This window comes from Thermobia domestica, chromosome 12 (assembly GCF_964235325.1).
Source record: "Thermobia domestica chromosome 12, izTheDome1.hap1.1, whole genome shotgun sequence".
Taxonomy (NCBI): Eukaryota; Metazoa; Arthropoda; class Insecta; order Zygentoma; family Lepismatidae; genus Thermobia; species Thermobia domestica.
In genome coordinates this window covers 129,157,649-129,177,519 of record NC_137465.1, presented here as the reverse complement: position 1 = coordinate 129,177,519, position 19,871 = coordinate 129,157,649, and the positions used below count along the sequence as shown (strand labels likewise).

At 35.9% G+C, this 19,871-nt stretch overlaps 1 protein-coding gene across 1 annotated transcript in view; it reads right to left on the bottom strand.

Annotated features, from left to right (window-relative positions):
- Positions 1-19,871, bottom strand: part of Cbp80 (Nuclear cap-binding protein subunit 1) — a 201,311-nt gene that overhangs the window by 24,089 nt on the left and 157,351 nt on the right. Inside the window, exons 12-13 of the mRNA XM_081734092.1 lie at positions 14,197-14,435; positions 3,110-3,184 (exon numbers count right to left, since the gene is read on the bottom strand). Of these exons, the coding sequence (XP_081590218.1) occupies positions 3,110-3,184; positions 14,197-14,435 (314 nt within the window). The remainder of the gene's footprint in view (positions 1-3,109; positions 3,185-14,196; positions 14,436-19,871) is intronic.

Below are 19,871 nucleotides of genomic sequence, written 5' to 3'. Positions count from 1 at the left end.
CATTGTGTAGCAGGTATTTCAGGAATACAACGAGACGATTTTCGAGGTGGAACGTTTCATGAACAGCCAAAATCAAGACTAAGGTCTCCGTCAAGTCATTCATCGTTGGGAAGACTAAAAATGAAATGAAATCTTTGCGTTTTACGTCCCACGGTTATGTCGGTTAGGCTAAAGGAGACGGTGATGATGAGTAATGAATGAAATGGTGGAATGAAGGAAGTGGGAGGAAACGGGAGAACCCCGAGAAAACCCACGCACACGGTGTTTGTCTTGGGAAGACTATCTCGCATTGAAGGGTGAATATGTAGAGAAGACTAATACCATCACCAAGTTTCATGGTCGCAGCTTGAATTTTTCGAGGCGATAATTAAAACTTAATGACTACTACTAGTACTTTGACAAACAGATCTGCACCAAACCATTCCAAACATATACTGAATATTTCCTTGAGTTAAAAATAAGATCTATATATTACAGTCATATCCAATGATCTGGTACGCGCCATCGAATTCTTCCTAAAACGTTACTATGTTATTTCCTGACTATATCAAACCGCGGTAGTTTGCACAAATCTGATTGTATGTTTACCGTCACTGGGTAACCTTGCATGTTTGACTGACACTAATTACTGTTATTAGTAGAAACGTTAGCACCTTTAACCCTTTAGTGCGCAGCTTTGCATATATGCAAAGTTTACTTTGAAATTGTATTGCAGCATGTAGTTTCAAGTTCGGACATAGAAAAGCAGCTTTGTGTATCAGTTAAGATGCCCTTTCACTACTCAAGTTCTGAATTTCCCGCTAGATGTCATAGTAAGCCAGCGGTGAATTCTTTAAATCATGACGTGACTGAGTGTCTGTGACATCTTATGTGCTGTAAGACGCATAGTGTAAGACAGAACGCATGAACACACACACCTAGTATTTTAATCGATGTACTATCGTCCCATTCATATTATTAAGTTTTCTGCCTGTTGGGAGGACCTGGGACTTTATTATTATTTATTAAGATTCGGGCCTGGAAATGTTTCTTCCATATTTCTCGATCTTCAGCCTTTTCTTAACTCCCAGTATTTTCTTCTATTTTTCACATCATTATCACTTGTTGTTCCTAATCCTGGCTTTCCTTCCATCTTTCCCTCTATGGTGGTATGAAGATGGCAATTTCTTTGCAAGATGTGTCCAATTTAATTAGCCTTCCTACGAAGGCTGCTAACTAAAAGCATCCTCTCTTCCACGTTTTAGAACATCTTCGTTTGTTACTGTCCTCGTCCATTTATCTTCTCCATCTTACTCCAACACCACTTTTCGAACTCTCTAAATATTTCTTCTCCAACTTCCGTAATGTCCAAGTTTCCGAACTATACAGTCCAACATTCCATACATAGCACTAATTGATATATAATCGAGAATTTTCTAAGTTTGAAGAGCGTGTAAACAAAGATGAGATCTTCAGTCTAAAAGTGACACAGAGAGAGGCACTGACACAAAATCTAGTCACTCCTAACCATCCCGGGATTGTTGTAAAGCTTTTACACTCAGACTTTTGTTTAGGTTGTTGCCCTAAGTGCTCGTGGTTGCGATGTATACCCACGTGCCCCTAAAAGCACGACCCAGAAATCCGAGTTCACATACAGATCGGAATTTTGTCAAACGATGGATATATGTCTGTGAAAGCTTCATATAATGAGCACGATCATTATGTAAGTTAATCTGTCTTCAGCACACACTGCAAATTCACAGACGAGATCATATAACAATAGTTAACATTTTACAATGAATTATCACACTAAATTACAGTACTCTTTTTCCTGTTTGTTTACCTTTGTAATTGACAAATAATACTAAAATTGAAAACCAAAGTACATTATGCGTAAAAAGCAAGAATTGATCGCTTACAATTATATATATATATATATATATATATATATATATATATATATATATATATATATATATATATATATATATATATATAATACACTGAGCGGGCAAAAAATTAGACACATCTACCTAGCACCCTATGAGGTCGCCTTTGATTCGCAAAACTGCCTTGATTTGTCGTGGTAACGATGCTACAAGGTCCTGGTTATTTTTTTTTCTGAGGAATACTATACCATCCAAATAGGATAATGACTCTCGATTTTTGTAAATTGATTGGTGGAGGATATTGTGCCCATACTGCCTACTCTACCACACCCCATACATGCTCAATAGGGACGAGGTCAGGGGTAAAGGACGAAGTAGTGAAAATTAATTGTAAATGCTGTTAGAAATAATCCAATATAACACTAGCAGTGTAGCATTGAGCATTGTTCTGCTGGAAAAAGCCGTTTCGTGATAGAAATGCCAAGTAATACGAAGAGTATACGTGATCTCAAATAGGTTTCAAATAATTCGTGGAATTCACATAGGCATCAACAGTTATCGGGGAACCCCACTAAAATTGTTCCCACACCATTCCATCCGGTGCAGTTGGCGGGTGCATTGACTATCATGTAAGAGCAACCCTCATAGTACATGTCGTTCCTTACTATTTCGCCTCCAAGAGAGGCGGAGTACAGAACCACTCTACTGGCCCTGTTTGACTATCGCGTGTATATATGCCGTGCGTCCAAAACTGAGCATATTGAGCATTTATTAAAACTGTGTAGGTAAAAGTTTGTATTTAGACATTCATTTTCGAACTTACTCTATGATTTTATATTAATACATTCAAAAATACTGCATTATGAAATCGGATGACTTATTTTGGTATACCTTATGGATTATGATTTCTTAACTCTTTCGCTGCCACCTTGATTTCAGTACCCTAACCCAATGTGCCACCTACACTTTTGCAACATTTAGCCTTTTGCAACAAACTAGCTACATCTAGCGGAAACCAAGCACACTACAGAAAATGACCAGGTCAACACTGTGCCACCAGAGTATAAAAGCTCTATACTTGCGTGCCACTTTACAGAGAATGTCTACAATGAGAACTAGCTCTTGACGGCACACAGCAATAGGTATGAATGACGCCATAGTGGCAACGAACGATAAAAATACAAAAAATATGATATAAAGACTTATACTGTATTTTATTTATTTATTTATTTATTTATTACCTGCTGATGTGTATGCCATAATTCAAACATACTTCTCAAAATGCAGATCTGCGCTTCTTCTGAATCTGCCAAAGCCTAAAAATTAAGAATTGGAAAATAATCACAACTAAAGATTACAACACCTACAAACGTGGTTTACGTTGAACAATGTTTTTGAAAAACGTAAAGTCTGTTATCTACATGGCTGGGTACATATACTCTATGGATATTTCCTACACATACAATAAAAAATTAAATATAGATTATATTTAAAATAAGAAAATTAAGCCCAAGAAAAGAAAAAAAAATTGTAAACATTGATTGGAATTCCGTTTGTTTCAGAATACGGAGTCTTAAAAAATTCTTTTAAAAATACTCTTTACTATTGACACTATTAAAATTAATAAACTATGATTCATATATCACAGAGATGCGGACGGAAATTTCGGTCCTTGAAAATTGGTAACAATGATAATAACTTTTGTTAAATCACGGGGAAATCATATACGGTTTTTAATATATATCATACATCGCTATGTAACTAACAGTATTCAAATTATTTTCCAACAAAATTAACATTTTCAACGTTTCGGACAAATATCTCGAAGTATAACAATTTTGGATTCAGCCTAATTATGGTATTTTTGCTTTTATTGGTCTTCTCAAGAACTCATTTTCATCTGAGTTATGACATATTTATGTCATTTAAAAGTTGATTCTACACTTTTCTTTTCTTTCGCGTGTTCATATTATCTTAACATTTCCACAAAGAAGTGAATCATCCTATCATTATAGTAAGACTATTTCAAAATTCAAGTTACAAAACAGGGTGATAAAATTAGCAGCTAGTTAAGTTAAACTAAATTTTTGTACAGGTCGATTATTCCCTATAAACCTTATTCAGATACTCCGAAGTTCCACATACGAAAAAGGTATAATAAATTTCATAGTCCTCCGTCTCCCATTTTACTATAACGGAGTATCACACTAACCACAGTCAACTTTTACAAATAATATACTGTTAGAAAATGAAAAATAAACATAGAGAAAAACACTACTTGCATGAGCTACTGGTAGACAGGTATAGCCTACATATAATAATGAATAGCGTCGCGCTGTGGACACAGTAGGAAACGAGTACTGGTTGTGGAAACTTGAATTTGAAGCAGCAGTTGGCGACGTGTCGATAAAGTGGTCAAATTTTACCCGCACCGCTGTGCATGAAATTGGTTGTAAACATTGGGCAAATGCCAAAGCGGCGTAGGCGAACTCAATTTATACAGCTAACGGAATTTGAGTGAGGCGTATCGTACGCCTAGGGAAGATCAAATACTCATTTTGCAGATCGCGACACACGTTTACACAACGTGTCTGCTATGCATCAATATTGGCGCCATTAGTACAAGAAAAGTGAGCATGCATGTATGCATATTATATATATATATATATATATATATATATATATATATATATATATATGTGTGTGTGTGTGTGTGTGTGTGTGTGTTAGTAGTTTCCAACGGTAACGAGATACGGATACAACCCAAGGTGTAGCTAGTCGAACATCTTCAATAATTTGCTTGACGCAGGACTACGAACATCAAATCTGTATTCCATTGAGATGACGATGGTGGTGGTTGGGGAGGGGGATTGACTGGAATCTGATCCAATCTGCAAATATGGTAACATATCTTGATCAACTGCACCACGAATCAGAAAAAAACAAGAAAAACAATTTTTCGAGACAACACACGACACTTCTATGATAAGTCTTCATGCAAAAGTGTAGCCTCAACTCAATTTGGAGGAAAGTACAAAAGGTACCGATATGGCCTTTTGACACACCCCGTACATTCTGTTCATTAGTGTAAAGTACCTGAGCAAGACCATTTACTGTGTACAACCTACCTAAAATTTCATTCACGTAGGAACATGATTCCTAAGTGTTTACTTTCCACTACTGTAATACTATTTATAAACGGCAAAGGTCTTAGCGTGTCACGCTAATAATGACGCTAACAGCATTATCGCATGCCAGCCTGATGCTGATAGATGCTACTAGCGTGCAGCAATTTACTGACTTAAAATTACTGTGACGAAGATTTATCTGCAATTCAAAAACTGTATTTTTCAATTATTTCAAAGTAGAACAAGAGACTAACCATATTTACAGTATATTTTTTTAATATGTATTAATATTTGTACATTTCTACAGTAATATATCGTGACCATTCAATTGCAATTTAAATTTAATTATGGTCTCAATTTCAACTATATTGTATCTAATAATCTCAAAATAGACAGTGATGATACTGAACATAAACGTGGTTTCCTGTTTATTATTACAACAAAGGCCGTAACTATATTTAGAGTTGAGCATTAATATCTGTGTAACCGTAAGTTCGTTGGTGGAAAACTGCAGTAATAATAATAATAATAATAATAATAATAATAATAATAATAATAATAATAATAATAATAATAATAATAATAATAATAATAATAATAATAATAATAATAATAAACATGATGTTAAAGTTGTTAAATGTAAATAATTAGAGCTTTTAATTAAGCACTATAGCATACGGTGCACCGAAGGCTCGGACGCAACAATTAATACTGAACTCTGATAAAGACACTAAACAAGATCACAAAAAAAAACTTTCATTTACGAATGAATATATCCTAGTTGTTGAAGCGGTCAGTATCATATACTCTCTCACATCCCAAGTATGTGAGGTTTATAACCTCACGAATACTTCCTGAGGGTATTGGCATCAGTTTATACCACAATGCTTTAGACCGGTGGTTCTCAACCTAATTCCTATCACGATCCCCATTTTATCACATCCTCTTGCCAGCGATGACCCCTTTATGATTTCTGGTTTGTAATAAGCTTGTGTGGGATTTTTAATATACTTACTGCGGAGATCTCAAGATATCCATCTATTTCTATAATAGTAAAATCCATTTCTTGTATATAGTGGATACAGTAACTGCCCTAAAATCGTATAGATTACAACTAAATTTGGTCAGTTCATTCATATTACAAATATCGAATCCGATCCGCCACACTGCTTCAAAATGGAGGCCGTTTGAAAATTTTAAAACTTCATAACTGCCTGAATTTTCGATCATATGATAAAAATAGTAAAGTGATTTCTAATTTTGGTTTAAAAAATTTGGACAGTTGTTAAAAAAAAAGTTATTGAGTATTTTAAATGACTTGATAATGTGTGTCACGAAGATTGAACCGGACATTGCCGCACTAGTGAAATCACGTAATGCTCAGGTTCTCTCTTTAGTGTTCAATTTTAATTGTATTTCAATCTGCTGGTTTTCTTGTATTTGTATTTTTCTGGTATATTCAATACGCAGTTCTCATTAGTTTCATATCGTACGTCTTTCATTTAAATTGATTTTTAAACAACTCTGAACCTGTTTAAAATGTTTATTAGACCTACTTTTTGTTGCTCTTAACAGTATACACAACTTTTTGTTGCTCTTAACAGTATGCATAAAAATAAAAATATGGCTATTAGAACAAAATTCAAAATAAATTTTTAAAAATTTCCGGTATTAGATTGTAATTATATTTCTGTCTTCCGCTTATCTTCGTGGCTCCCAGGTTCAGAAACCCTGCTCTAGGCTTTATATTGTACACCAATATGTGAGGTGTTTATCTCCTAACATTTTTATAAAGATTTAACTAAAAATCTGTTAACCTAAAACTTCTAACCTCAGCACATATTTTCATGTATGGGATATAGGTAACTGCCGTTAAGTCGCCGTTACCCGCAAAAAATATTAACGAATTGACTCCATTATATAACAACTTTATTTTCCCCCCATTTCGTTATATTTCTCTCTTAGAACAATAAATATTCGCACTATGCTACGCTGTTCAGTGCAGAAATAATTATATACTAACTGGAGCAGCTTTAGAATTAAATATATTTTTTGATATATTGCCTTATACATAATAGCAAACTTACTTGTGTCCTTGTATATGGGCGTTCTAACTCGTTATATCTTTATTATAATACATAAACAAGTAGCTAGATACCGACTCGTTGACACAACGAGTAAAATACAGAAGTCAAAATACACAACTTGAAGTAATGAACAAACAAATCAATATTAATCAGTACATTTTAAAACTAATTTCCTTTCTTCTTCTAGTTAGTGCAACATTTAAAAACACTTTTTGCCTTAAAATTGGATATACAGGAACGTTAAGTCGGCCGAGATAATTGCACTTGCTGTCTATTACAACAAACAAAACAGAATTCAAAAAATAGTTTTCGTTCAAGAGTTATTGAGTGGAATAAGGGATAGACGGGCGTACTAACATTATACTCTTATAAGACATACCAGTGTAATCCTACTAATAATGTTTAAATATCTGGATACAGACAATAACGAACACTTACCGCAAGTTAAGGAATTTGCACTCACAAATTGAAAAAATGAAATCTTTGAGTTTAACGTCCCACAATTATGCCTGTTATACTAACATAAGCGAGACGATGATTAAAGTAAGTGAATGGTGATGGAAGAACTGGTGGAATGAGAAAGTGGAAGGAAACAGGAGTGCCCCAAGACAACTCACGAGCACGATGTTGTCCACCACAAACATACTTGGCCGGGGATTGAATCAGGGACCCCAGGCACCAGAGGTAAGCGCTCTACCACTGAGCTACCGTCCCCCCTAATCACAAATTAAATCTTCCCGAATACAAGTGTTATATTATTTATAAGATATTTAAGTTATCAATCTAACATTTGAATCACTATTAATCGTTTAAATAATAATTAACTTTAAAAGAGCCTTCATTTTAGTAAGTATTACCACAATATTTATCCCCAAACCTTCTTATATATTCTATCCGTCGCATATTGTTAACAAGGAACGGAAGCTTTTACAAACTGAAGCCAAAGCAATTTTCACAGAACAAAGCTGCCAACATGCTTATTTACTTTTTTCATGCTTCGTCTCATCTTGTTTCCTTCCGTTTTTACTTTTCACCTTGACAACATTACAAGTGAATCTGTACATGCATGTATACCCAACTGGTTGGGACTGCGAAAACATGTTTAAGAGGGAAAGTAAAATGAAATTAGTTATAATAATAATAATAATAATAATAATAATAATAATTGGCACATATCTTGCTGCGCAATCAAATCTCGACTCCAATTGTGCAGCCGGTTTAAAAAGTTTTTGCTCAGTCCTACCAGACTTTTAATTTGAAATTGCCTTCCTACTTCATATTATTACAGTTTCCAATGTAAATAGGGTTTGTATCTTACTTTAAAAATAAGTTATTAAATTATTACAATGTCCAACAAACAAAACTGAAAAACAGTTACAAAATTTGAAATAGAACTATATAATATTTCTTCAATTCAGTTTGAGAATTTGAATTCAAGGCTTTATTTTAAAAAGACGCCGCAGTTGGAAATTGAAATGGATAAAGCTGTAAATACTTTCAGAACCGAGGCTAGAAGAGACCTAAACTTATAGATTAAAAACCGTAAGCACTGTAGTTCGCTGAAGGTTCAATGCCTTCCTTGCAGAAATCGAGCCCGGGGCCCCATGAAACAAAGGCGCTAGCGATAACCATTATACTAGCAGGGAGGGGCATGATTACTTTCTTGTGCTGATGATAAATCTTCAGGATAAATATGCACTAACTCCTGAATTTAATAAAAATCAGGTCATCGATGATTAATCAGGCTACCCTCACTTGGTTAATTTCATTAATTAGGGTCTAATATTTAATTTGAACTTACTATTTAAATTTGGATCCGGGAATCGAACCCGAGATAGTGCACAAGTACGTACGCTAGTTAGCAACTTGGTCTAGACTTTCCTTACTTTGTGACTGCAAACTGATACCTAATTCCCGCTTGATTCGTGCGAAGAAACAAAAATCCACCCACTATACCTGTACTGATCCTCAAAATGGATCTATTTAAAATTTCTCTTAGAATTTCCTTTGCGTATTTCAAAAACTTCGTGATTTTGCTGAACTTACACAGCAAAAAGATTTTAAAGGACAGGACCTGTTACTGAAGTCAGATCCGCAGAACTATTCCGGATTTTGAAAAACAAAACAAATGAAACGTTTTAGTTTAACGTTCAACGTTTATGCCCTTTATTCTAAAGGAAATGGATGACTAATGGAAATAAATTCGTTAACGTCCCACGGTTATGCCCCTTAGGCAATAAGAAACGGATACTTAATGAAAGTGAATGATTCTGAAAGTAATTTGAGCTCTCATCGGAAATTGAACCAGCGATCACGTGAACCAAAGGCAGACGCAGTGGCCACTGAACCAGCGGGGAGGGTCTATTGAGGATTGTATCCGAGTTACTGAATATATAGGATGGTATAAACTGTTAACAGAAACAATGGAAACATGCAACGCTACTATATGAAGTCCATGTACCCGTTTGGGATTCATATGCAAATTGTAATATTAAGAAACTTACTTTATTAACTACGCACTGCTCAGACAGGGAATAAGGTATCCAGCAGTAGCCACAAGAGAACGTGCATCAACAAAGGAAGGATGTTTTAGCGGTATTACTATTTGAGGTATAATTTTACTTTTTTTTTCTTTTGTGTCGTCACCAATATACCCTTGTTTACGTCACACTGTGCCTATTTGCAAGATACTATAAATATATTTCTATAAACATTTAAGAGCATATTTGCATCTTTTCTTGTTTGTATATTCTATGGTTTAATAATTTCCTCTTGTATAATATATACTATATAAAACAGGATATTTGTATTGTATAGCCCAAATTATGGTTTTGAATCTACAACTGCAGCACCGATTAGTTAATCATAAAAAAAATACATATTACATTTCTCGAAATTTTGCCTTTATTCCTATATTTATACCGATCTCAGTAGTTTTTAGAAATTTTAGGGATCTATATTGTAAAAGGAATAAGTCAATAAAGCAACCAATTTCACCTGAGAATTGTGTGTGTGTGTGTGTTTACTTCGCAAGAAACTATATAGACTTCTAAAGAAGAACAAATGGGGACTTCAAATTACTTGAAAATGTACTTGTAGTTAAGTGGATATTGGTTAGGGTGGGCCGAAAAAGGCCGAAATTTTTTTTTTTTTAGAAAATTAAGATTGAGTACCGTGCAAAAGTTGTATAATGTTATATTATGTTTCCTCACCAAAACAGAGCCGGATTAAAAGATATTTAACCGGGCCCCGGGGGCCCCAAAGAACGTTAATTTTGAAAAAAAGTACCCAGCAATGAAAACATTACTAAAATAATTTTTTTTAGAAAGTTAAGTTTGAGTACCATGCAAAAGTTGTATAATATTACGTTATGTTTCTTCACCAAAATAGAGCCGGATAAAAAAATATGTAACCGGGTCCTAGGGGCCCGAAAGAACGCTAATTTAAAAAAAATGTAGCCAGCAATGAAAATATTATTAAAATATATTTTTAGAAAGTTAAGTTTCAGTACCGTGCAAAAGTTGTATAATGTTATATTATGTTTCCTCACCAAAACAAAGCCGGATTAAAAGATATTTAACCGGGCCCCGGGGGCCCCAAAGAACGTTAATTTTGAAAAAAATTAGTTGCGAGTAGTGAAAATATTGAAATATATTTTTTTAGAAAGTTAAGTTTGAGTACCATGCAAAAGTTGTATAATATTATGTTTCTTCATTAAAATAGAGCCGAATAAAAAAATATTTAACGGGGCCCCGGAGGCCCGAAAAAACGGTAATTTTGAAAAAAAAAAGTAGCCAGAAATGAAAATATTATTAAAATATATTTTTAGAAAGTTAAGTTTCAGTACCGTGCAAAAGTTGTATAATGTTATATTATATTTCCTCACTAAAACAGAGCCAGATTAAAAGATATTTAACCGGGCCCCGGGGGCCCCAAAGAACGTTAATTTTGAAAAAAAAAATAGTTGCGAATAGTGAAAATATTTTTGAAATATATTTTTTTTTAGAAAGTTAAGTTTGAGTACCGTTCAAAATTTATAATGTCATGTTTCCTCACCAAAACAGAGCCAGATAAAAAGATATTTAACCGCGCCCCGGGAGCCCAAAAGAACGTTAATGCTGAAAAAATATGATTGTGAGTAGTGAAAATATTATTGAAATATTTGTTTTCAGAAAATTAAGTTTGAGTACCGTGCAAAAGTTGTATAATGCTATGTTTCTTCCCCAAAACAGAGGCAGATAAAAATATTTCACTAGGCCCTGCGGGTCCGAAAAGTGTTATTTTGTTGTTCTTTTTAAATATATATACCATTATTTTAAGTATTTATAGAAAATTGGTTAAGATTCCTAATACTTTGACTTGACCCCAGGATTTTAAATGTTCTGATCTGATGTGCAGCTCTTCGCCTGATTGGTGTTTAGTAGATATAATAGTATGAACACAAATACATAAGGTAAGGTTGAAAAATTGACCAACAAACACCAAACCAGCGCAGAACTCGTCACGTGGAGATGGCTACAGCGAGTTCCTCCCACCCGCCCTCCTCTTACTTAAAGCTCCTTAGCGGAATCTTGGAACAAAATATTGAGATTTATGTCCGAAGCTTGGTAGATACTTACGTGCTTCCAGTTTTGCGCGAATATAATCGTCTCGTGCAACACTACCGCATACTTCTGAAGAATATTCTGTTACTACCTTTAGACACTTCTCCAAAGCCTGCGTGTGGAAGGGGAACGTGACAAACTGAAACCTCCTCTTTTCCACAATCATTTCGGTTAGTTCTATTGATACGTTAGCCGAAATTGGAGGTTTCGTTACTAATACTTCTGACCAATCGGTCAAATCGATATAATCCGCATATTCTTTAGTGCTTTGCCTATTGCAATTGTCAATTAGAACTATAGTTTGGTATTTTTGGCCATCAAAATAGAGACCCTTAAAATTAGTAGCTTTACACTGTAGACGGTCTCTTTTTTCTTTTTTGCTAGTTTCGTACGGATTTTGTTTTTACCTACTACCTTGTCTTAGTTACTTTTGTTCAGTAAATTCATATCTTCTAAAACATCGGATACAATTTTAGCAGCCGATATATTCGATATACCTGTTAAATCTTTTGCGGTACTCATTTGCTTAGGGCTCACTATTGTTTATTTAGGTTTACTTTAGGTTTTATTCTCTAAACGATAGCTCCATGCGAACTCTTCATCGTCTGAATTCGGGGTGGAAGCGCTTACGGGATTGAGGCTAACGATTTTAACCCTCTTGTAATTGGTACCGCAGCATCATAATCGATCTGTGTGTCATGCTTTCTTTTGAGCCTATGGGTTTCTGCTTCAAACTACATTGCAACTCGTCATTTGTCTCTGATTTCTCTGATCTAATATGAGCTGCCACTCCAAAAGCGGTATATAATTTGATTTACCACACTTACAGGTTAATCTATCGCAGCATTTGCAAGAGAAAATATCACATAACTTCTGAGCACCGTTCTTAAATTTCTTTAATTTGGCTCTTAATGGGGTATATCTCATTTCTTAATGGGGTTAATGATCGTTTCGCATTTTAAGTTGTAATTCAAAATCATATGCTTAATTCGAAGTCAAGACAATACAGGAAGAGAGGCTCGCAGCCATATTGTTTCTACTTTATTTGAATTCAGCAATGTAAGCGCCGCCTTCGGAAAGCCAGTGTTATGTATTTTGCATCCAGATGCGAAAAAGTGATATTCTCTTAAAGTTTGAGTTCTGAGGTGGGCTCAACACAAAGGTTTTTCGTGTGTTAATATGGTAGTTATGAAAGTTAGTTAAGCTCTTAATAGTTATTTGCGTATATTAAAACCATGTATTTCATGTTTTATGTATTAATAAGTAGTGTCTGGTAAAATGTTATTATTACCTAAAACCATTTTATTTGAACAAAAAATTAGGAACTTTAGGGCCACGGGGGCCCGGTTATATATTGTTTTAAAATCAACATATTTGACATGGCTTCATTTCGTACCATTGCACAAATTTTGATAACTACTCAATCCTGAATATCTGAAAATTTTTTTTTCGGCCCACCCTAATATTGGTACTGAATATATGGACTGGGGCGTTACGAATTTCAGTTGAAACAAGTGTTGTTCTGACATTTTTTAAAAAAGGTATTGCAATAAATAAATTCAACAATATTATTTATAAAGAAAAAAATATCCTAAAATCAGACTTATATCAACAGACAGACTTTTATCAAGCTGAAAAATATTAAAGTTTATTTTATCACATTTACGCACCTCTTGTAAACACAGTAAAATATAATTTATCACTAACGTTTGGAATTCACAGAAAGCGTAATAGGATTATTAGCTGAGAAATTTATCTTATTTATTTATTTATTTATTTATTTATTTATTTATTAAGTGAATTATCACATAAAGATGCTAAGTCTAACGACGTACTGCTGAACAGTAATTATTATTTTAAAGCTCTTCACTTTATTATTCTAATAGTAGCTGAAATATCTGTACTTCGGAAAACAAAACTAAGGTTTATGAGAAATATTTGAAAGGATTATCTGAACCTCCGTCCTTCCTTTCGGATAGTATTTCAATGAAAGTAAAAAAAAAAAAAATATCCAGCTCGACCCAAGTGCTACTATCTAGCCGTTTCCTTACATTGGGCGGTTTATGAATACACAATCGGAAATTAAATTATTACAGAAATTGACTCCTCCCGCACTTAGAAGCGGAATATTTGAAAATGCCGAGAGACATAGTTACTTATTTTTAATAAGGATTTATATGCTGAGTTTCATCATCATAACTTCAGAGGTTCAAGAGGTACTCTATTATTGGCAAAAAAGAATTTAATCCTCTTTATTCTCCTCTTAGGGTAGGTATTTCAATCAAAGTTAAAGAATAAAAACCGAGCTCAACCTAGGTGCTATGTTCAAAAACTCATTTCAAATGGTTCAGAAGTTTTTTCAGCATGTGGCGACACACAACTTTATTTTTAATTTGTGTATATAGAAATTACATATATAGAAAGAAAGCCACTCTAAAATTTTATATATCAATGTATATGAGAATTTAAATACAAAAGTAAAACATATATTTGGAGAAACTGATCCTACCTTGAAAACATAATGAAATTTTGAGATTGCTGCGAATGAATGTGAGAAACTTTTAGCTCCTAGATGTAATAGAGTTTGAACAAACACATCAATCTTCAAAGGGTTAAACCGGGCGTCTGATTCATCTTCAATTGTTGGATTAGGGAGATCCTTGAGAATAGTAAGGATTTCTTCAGCGGTGCATTTTTTACGAATTGATACAGCTAATTGATGAGCAGCCGTCGTTCCGGGTAAAGAACCTGAAAAGATATAGAAGTAGGAATGATCAGTTATTATTATTACCGACAAAGTATCACAAAATGATCAGTGAAATAATATATTCATACATGTTATTCGGAGAACATAACAGCTTTTAATACTAAGTTATGTATATATTAGCTTAGTGTAGTTTAAGGATATAACAGAAGTGGGGCAAACTCGGGGGTAATTAATTCCTTTCTTTTACACTAAACCATGAAATTTGATTTGATTTTAGTTTAGCGTCCCTTTCAGCAACGAGACTATATGAGACGTGAATCTACAGTTTAACATGGAATCCGAACCACGAGCTCCCGCCGAGAATCGAACCTAGGTATCCCATGCCAAAGGCGCGTACGTTATCTTCAAACGTTGGCAACACTGTACACGACTTCACAGGTATGGTTCTAATCATAATTAGATTACCTAGATGTTATAATTTGTGTTCCGTGCCATTTAACAAAATTATATTTTGTGCTCAGTTGGCAACACTGCATTACATATGATGTTATTGAGCGTGTCTGTGGATACAATGTTAGCTTATTATACTATTGTGTAAATATCATGTTGATTACTTTAATAGTTTTGAAGTTATTTCTGTGATTTTTGCATTGCTATCTTCACATGATTCTAGATTTTTCTTTCCTCTGTATCTCCTGTGTTTCTGCGTGTCGACCCGTAAAACTTTGGGTTTCTCATTTTTCTTCACTCCTCTATCGATTGCACATTGTTTGATTTGGCAACGCTACTATCAATATAAGATGTTCCCTTACGAGAGTATCCGGGAACAAAGGGAGGGTTTTGTTCCATAAGAGAACATATCTTTTTGCCGGGACAAAAAAATCTGTCCGTATTATAGTGTCCGTTAAGGGAGGTGTAACTGTATAATGATATTTCATCTGAATTTCCAGATTCTCAAATCTTCTAGCATCAAAATATAATCAGTTTATGGATCCTGCGTCCCCCTTCATTACCAAAACTTTGCATCATCTTCGCAATCACGGGTGGTAGAACATGTGATATCGATGGTCGCCATCTTGAAATCCGCTAGTTTGAGTTCACTTTCATTTCTTAAATGAAAACCAAATGTTGTGATACCTTGTTCTCGTCTGAAGTTTTCTCATGAATTCAATGTTGTGTTTGATTTTGCTATATCACTTACCATAACTGTAATAAATTATGATTTCTTTGTTTTCTTGGTATCGTTTCAGGTGACTAAGAGATAACATACGGTAGCTGTAATTCAAGAAGAACGCATTGAGATTATTTCGATGTCAGGAGAGTGAAGCGCAAGGGTCGTTGCTGATGATTTTAACAACCGTCACCCAGATATAGGGCACGCATTAGCAATACAACACTAAGCAAGTTGATTAAGAAATTCAGAGAAACAGGGTCCTTGGCCCCAACAACAACCAAAAAGGGCACACCATGCACGGCGACTGAAGAAACAACGCCAATAGTAGTTTTGGCAGCATTCAGCAAGAGTCCGAATCGAAGCGTTCGTCGTTGGTCACAGGTAGTCACACATCCATCAAACGTGTTTTGTCCCTGGAAAGTGGTAACCCCTACAAGCTACATCAACACTTGTTCGGTGACCCCGATCATCATTTGGAATTCGCGGAATGGGTAATAGAGTAAATACACCAAAATCCCCGTTTCGCCTACGACGTCTTTTTCACAGATGAGGCCAACTCTTACGTTTCTGGCAAGGTGAACGAACAGAATGTTCCCTACTGGTCGGACAAGAATCCCCATTGGTATGAAGCATTTGCTACCATTCCTGGAAAAATGAGGTGTGGTCTGGTGTGTGTGTGAGACTCGTGTTGTTGGTTCTTTGTTTATCAATGGTACCTTAACAGGAATCGAGTATCGTCGAATATTGGAATAAGATATTGCACAATCTTTCTTATCTGAAGATGGGACATTTTCTGTGTTCTACCAACACGATCGTGCCCCTCCGCTTGTGGAAATTGTGTTTGTGAATATCTGGATGTGCAGCTTCCCAACTCGTGGATCGGTAGTGGAGTGGTCACAACGTTCCCCTGACCTCACTCCCCTAGATATTTACTTTTTGGAACATCTCAAGTCCACTGAGTATTTAGTGAAAACTAGAGACATGGACCACCTAAGGGAATGCATAACAAACACATATGCAAATATACCTGAAAGTACTTTGTCCAAGGTTTTGGACGAATGGGAAGAAGGAATGAATCTCACAAATGAAATGAAATGAAATTTTTGAATTTTACGTCCCACGGTTATGCCGGCTAGGCTAAAAGAGACGGTGATAATGAGAAATGAATGAAATGGTGGAATGAATAAAGTGGGAGGAAACGGGAGAACGCCGAGGAAACCTACGCACACGGTGTTATGAATCTCACAATTCAACGGAATGGGTAACATACTGAACACACCCTTTAATCAGGAGAAATGTGTGGTATGGGAGTGGCATTGTGAAAACCAGCAGGGTACTTAATTCCTGAACACATAAAATGTTCACAATTAGCATATGAAAACTCATCAAAACGTGCTGATGCTGCTCACAACCTTCCATACCGGTGAACCGTTTAGAAGAGGAATACGTTGACTTCTTTGTCAATATCAACATGGTGACTTTCTTGGCTTTCAATGCTCAAGATTGAGAAAAACTCAATCTGTGACATTATGCTACGAAAATACACTGATCAGCCAGAACATTATGACTATCTACTAAATATTTGGTATGTGCACCTTTGGCTCGCAAGACAGCAGTAATGCGATTTGACACGGAAACAAGGAAAGTGCGGAGGAGGTCGGTGAACTCGAATCTTAACCTTTAATGTCAACCCAAAGGTGTTAAATTGGGTTAGGGTCGGGTGAGTTTGGGGGCCATTGCAGCAATTAAAATTCATCATACTACTTTTCGAACATAGTGACAAGTAACCTAGTTTCGAGTGTTGTCCTGTTGAAATATTCTATTCCCAGCTGAAAATATGGCCGACGACATGAGTAGGTGTAGGTGATCACCAATGACCAGCCGATAGCTAGGAGCCATCATGGTGCTTTCCACACACACACACTACTGAGTCCATGGATGATCATGTGAAGGTTCTTCAATTCATAAGGGAGTAATAATTCATTTCGATTTATAGTCACTTTGCTCTACAGGTCTCGAGCAGCTGTTCCCCTAGAAGACGACGGATTCTGACCCGGCCATCATTGTGATGAATATCGTGATTCATCGGACCATGCAACGTCATGTCATTACTTTGCGATCTAATGATGACTGGCATTTGCCAATTGCAGTCATTTCGACTATCGCGGCGGTTAACGTAGTATACATGTAGGTGTGACGTCAAGTGCGGAGGCCCATAAGCTAACAGTGTACAGTGAACTACATGTTCAGACACATTCGTGCTTTGTCCATTGCTAGAGTCTGTTAAGTATCTTACTAACGGTGCAACATATTTCTCCATATCCTGTTTTACCAATCTAGAAAATCTAAACGTCCGACATTTTTAATGAAGTGTGGCCGCCCCGCTTCTTGTGGTTAAGTTTGGTGATGATTTCACCTTTGATGTTCAACCTCGGAAGACACTAAGCACGCAGTTTGCGAACACCCGACAAGTCATGCTGTTTCCGAAATGACATTCCCAGCCATCTGGCCACCATACAAAATTCTGGTATATCTTTGTCCTTCCTCATTCAACGCACAAACATTACACTGATTAGTCAAGCGAGATCCGTTTCATCTGGCGAGAGGTTTTGCTGTGCCCGGGGCTCTTACGTCATTCAAGCGATTCCGGTCAAAAAGTTGCGGATATTAATGTTTTGGCTGGTCAGAGCATTTTTATTGGCTTTCAATCTACGGAATAATCGCTCACATGTTGCTGTCACCACGAGATAGGTTGCAACTACATATTTTAACATTACATAATTTTAACATCCTAACATAAAGCAAATCTTCGAACTGTTTAGTTTTGCTTTGGGCTTCCCCAATTCTGTGTGAAACTGCAAATCCACCACAGAGACGCATGACATGATACGGCAAATGTATGGGGATACTCAATGAGTCTTTCGAGGTGTTTTGAACCCCACGCACACTTTAAGAGCAGATAAAGACAAGAAATCAGGACGACCTTTAACAAGCAAAATACTCGCAAATATCGAAACTATTCCGCAACTTGTGCATGAGGATAGTCAGAGAACAATCCACAACATTGCTGCCATTGTCAGTGTGTCATACTGATAGGGCAAGCAAACCTCACATGTGATTTCAACATGAGCGGAGTTGCTGCAAAGTTCATTCCCAGGCTGCTGACCCACGAGCAGCAAGTGCATGCTCATCGTCTTTGTCGACATTTGCAGCATTGTTCATCACGAATTTGTCCCCAGGGACCAGACCGTGAATAGCGAGTTCTACTGGAGAATATTCGGCGGAAGCGACTGGATCTGTAGTGCGCGAAAAACTAGCTTCTTCAAGACGACAATGCATCCTGTCACCGTACTCTCCTCACACGTATATTTCTCACAAGAAACAAGATGATCACACTTTCGCATCCACCCTACTCGTCAGATTTGGCTCTGTGGGCTTCGCCATCTTCCCGAAGCTGAAGATCCAACTCAAAGATCATCATTTGGACACCACACCACACCACAAAGATCCAGAGTGAATCGCAAGGAGCACTGTATTGCTGTACAAAGTGAATATCTTGAAGTGATAGTGTGTAAACGTATATAAATAAAGTACTTTTTTGCAAACAGAACTAATCTCGATATCTCCATCCCACACATACAGATGAGAGAGGAGAGAGAAACACACACAAGCCTCACCACTTCCATATAAAAAAGAATTTCAGACTATTGAACTGAAAACCTATGGAAAGAAGTTCCGTTCTGTCTTTCTTACTAAAACACAATTTAGTCTGTGGGGATCGTGAACTTCCTGTGGACATAATTTTGGGGATAGTGAGCTTGCTGTCTGGGACCACGATCCGATTTGAGATATTCTCTGTATATACACGTATGTTCTCTTTACGCCCATATTTCAAGAACGTAAATTCCTTGCTGTAATGAGAATATTGAAAAGTAGCCTCCGTATAACAAAAAGTTGCAGACAAATACACTATATACACTATTTGTTGCTATTACACGATTTTCTTAATTTGAATTTAACATTCATATAATATATCGACATCCTGTCAACACCCACTACATCATAATAATTATTTCTTGAAATGACTGTACGAATATATATACACAACTTATTTATTTTAATGTAATTATTTTATATAAATATTCATGTATTGAGGAATTACAGCATTACATACTAGGTGACCCAAACGGAAAACGAACTCACGACTTTACGATTAGAGTTCTCGTGCTTTAACACTGAGCTAACATGAACACCTCTGCCGAGTTTCTTCTGAAGAAATACAACTAGGTCTCCAAGAGAATAT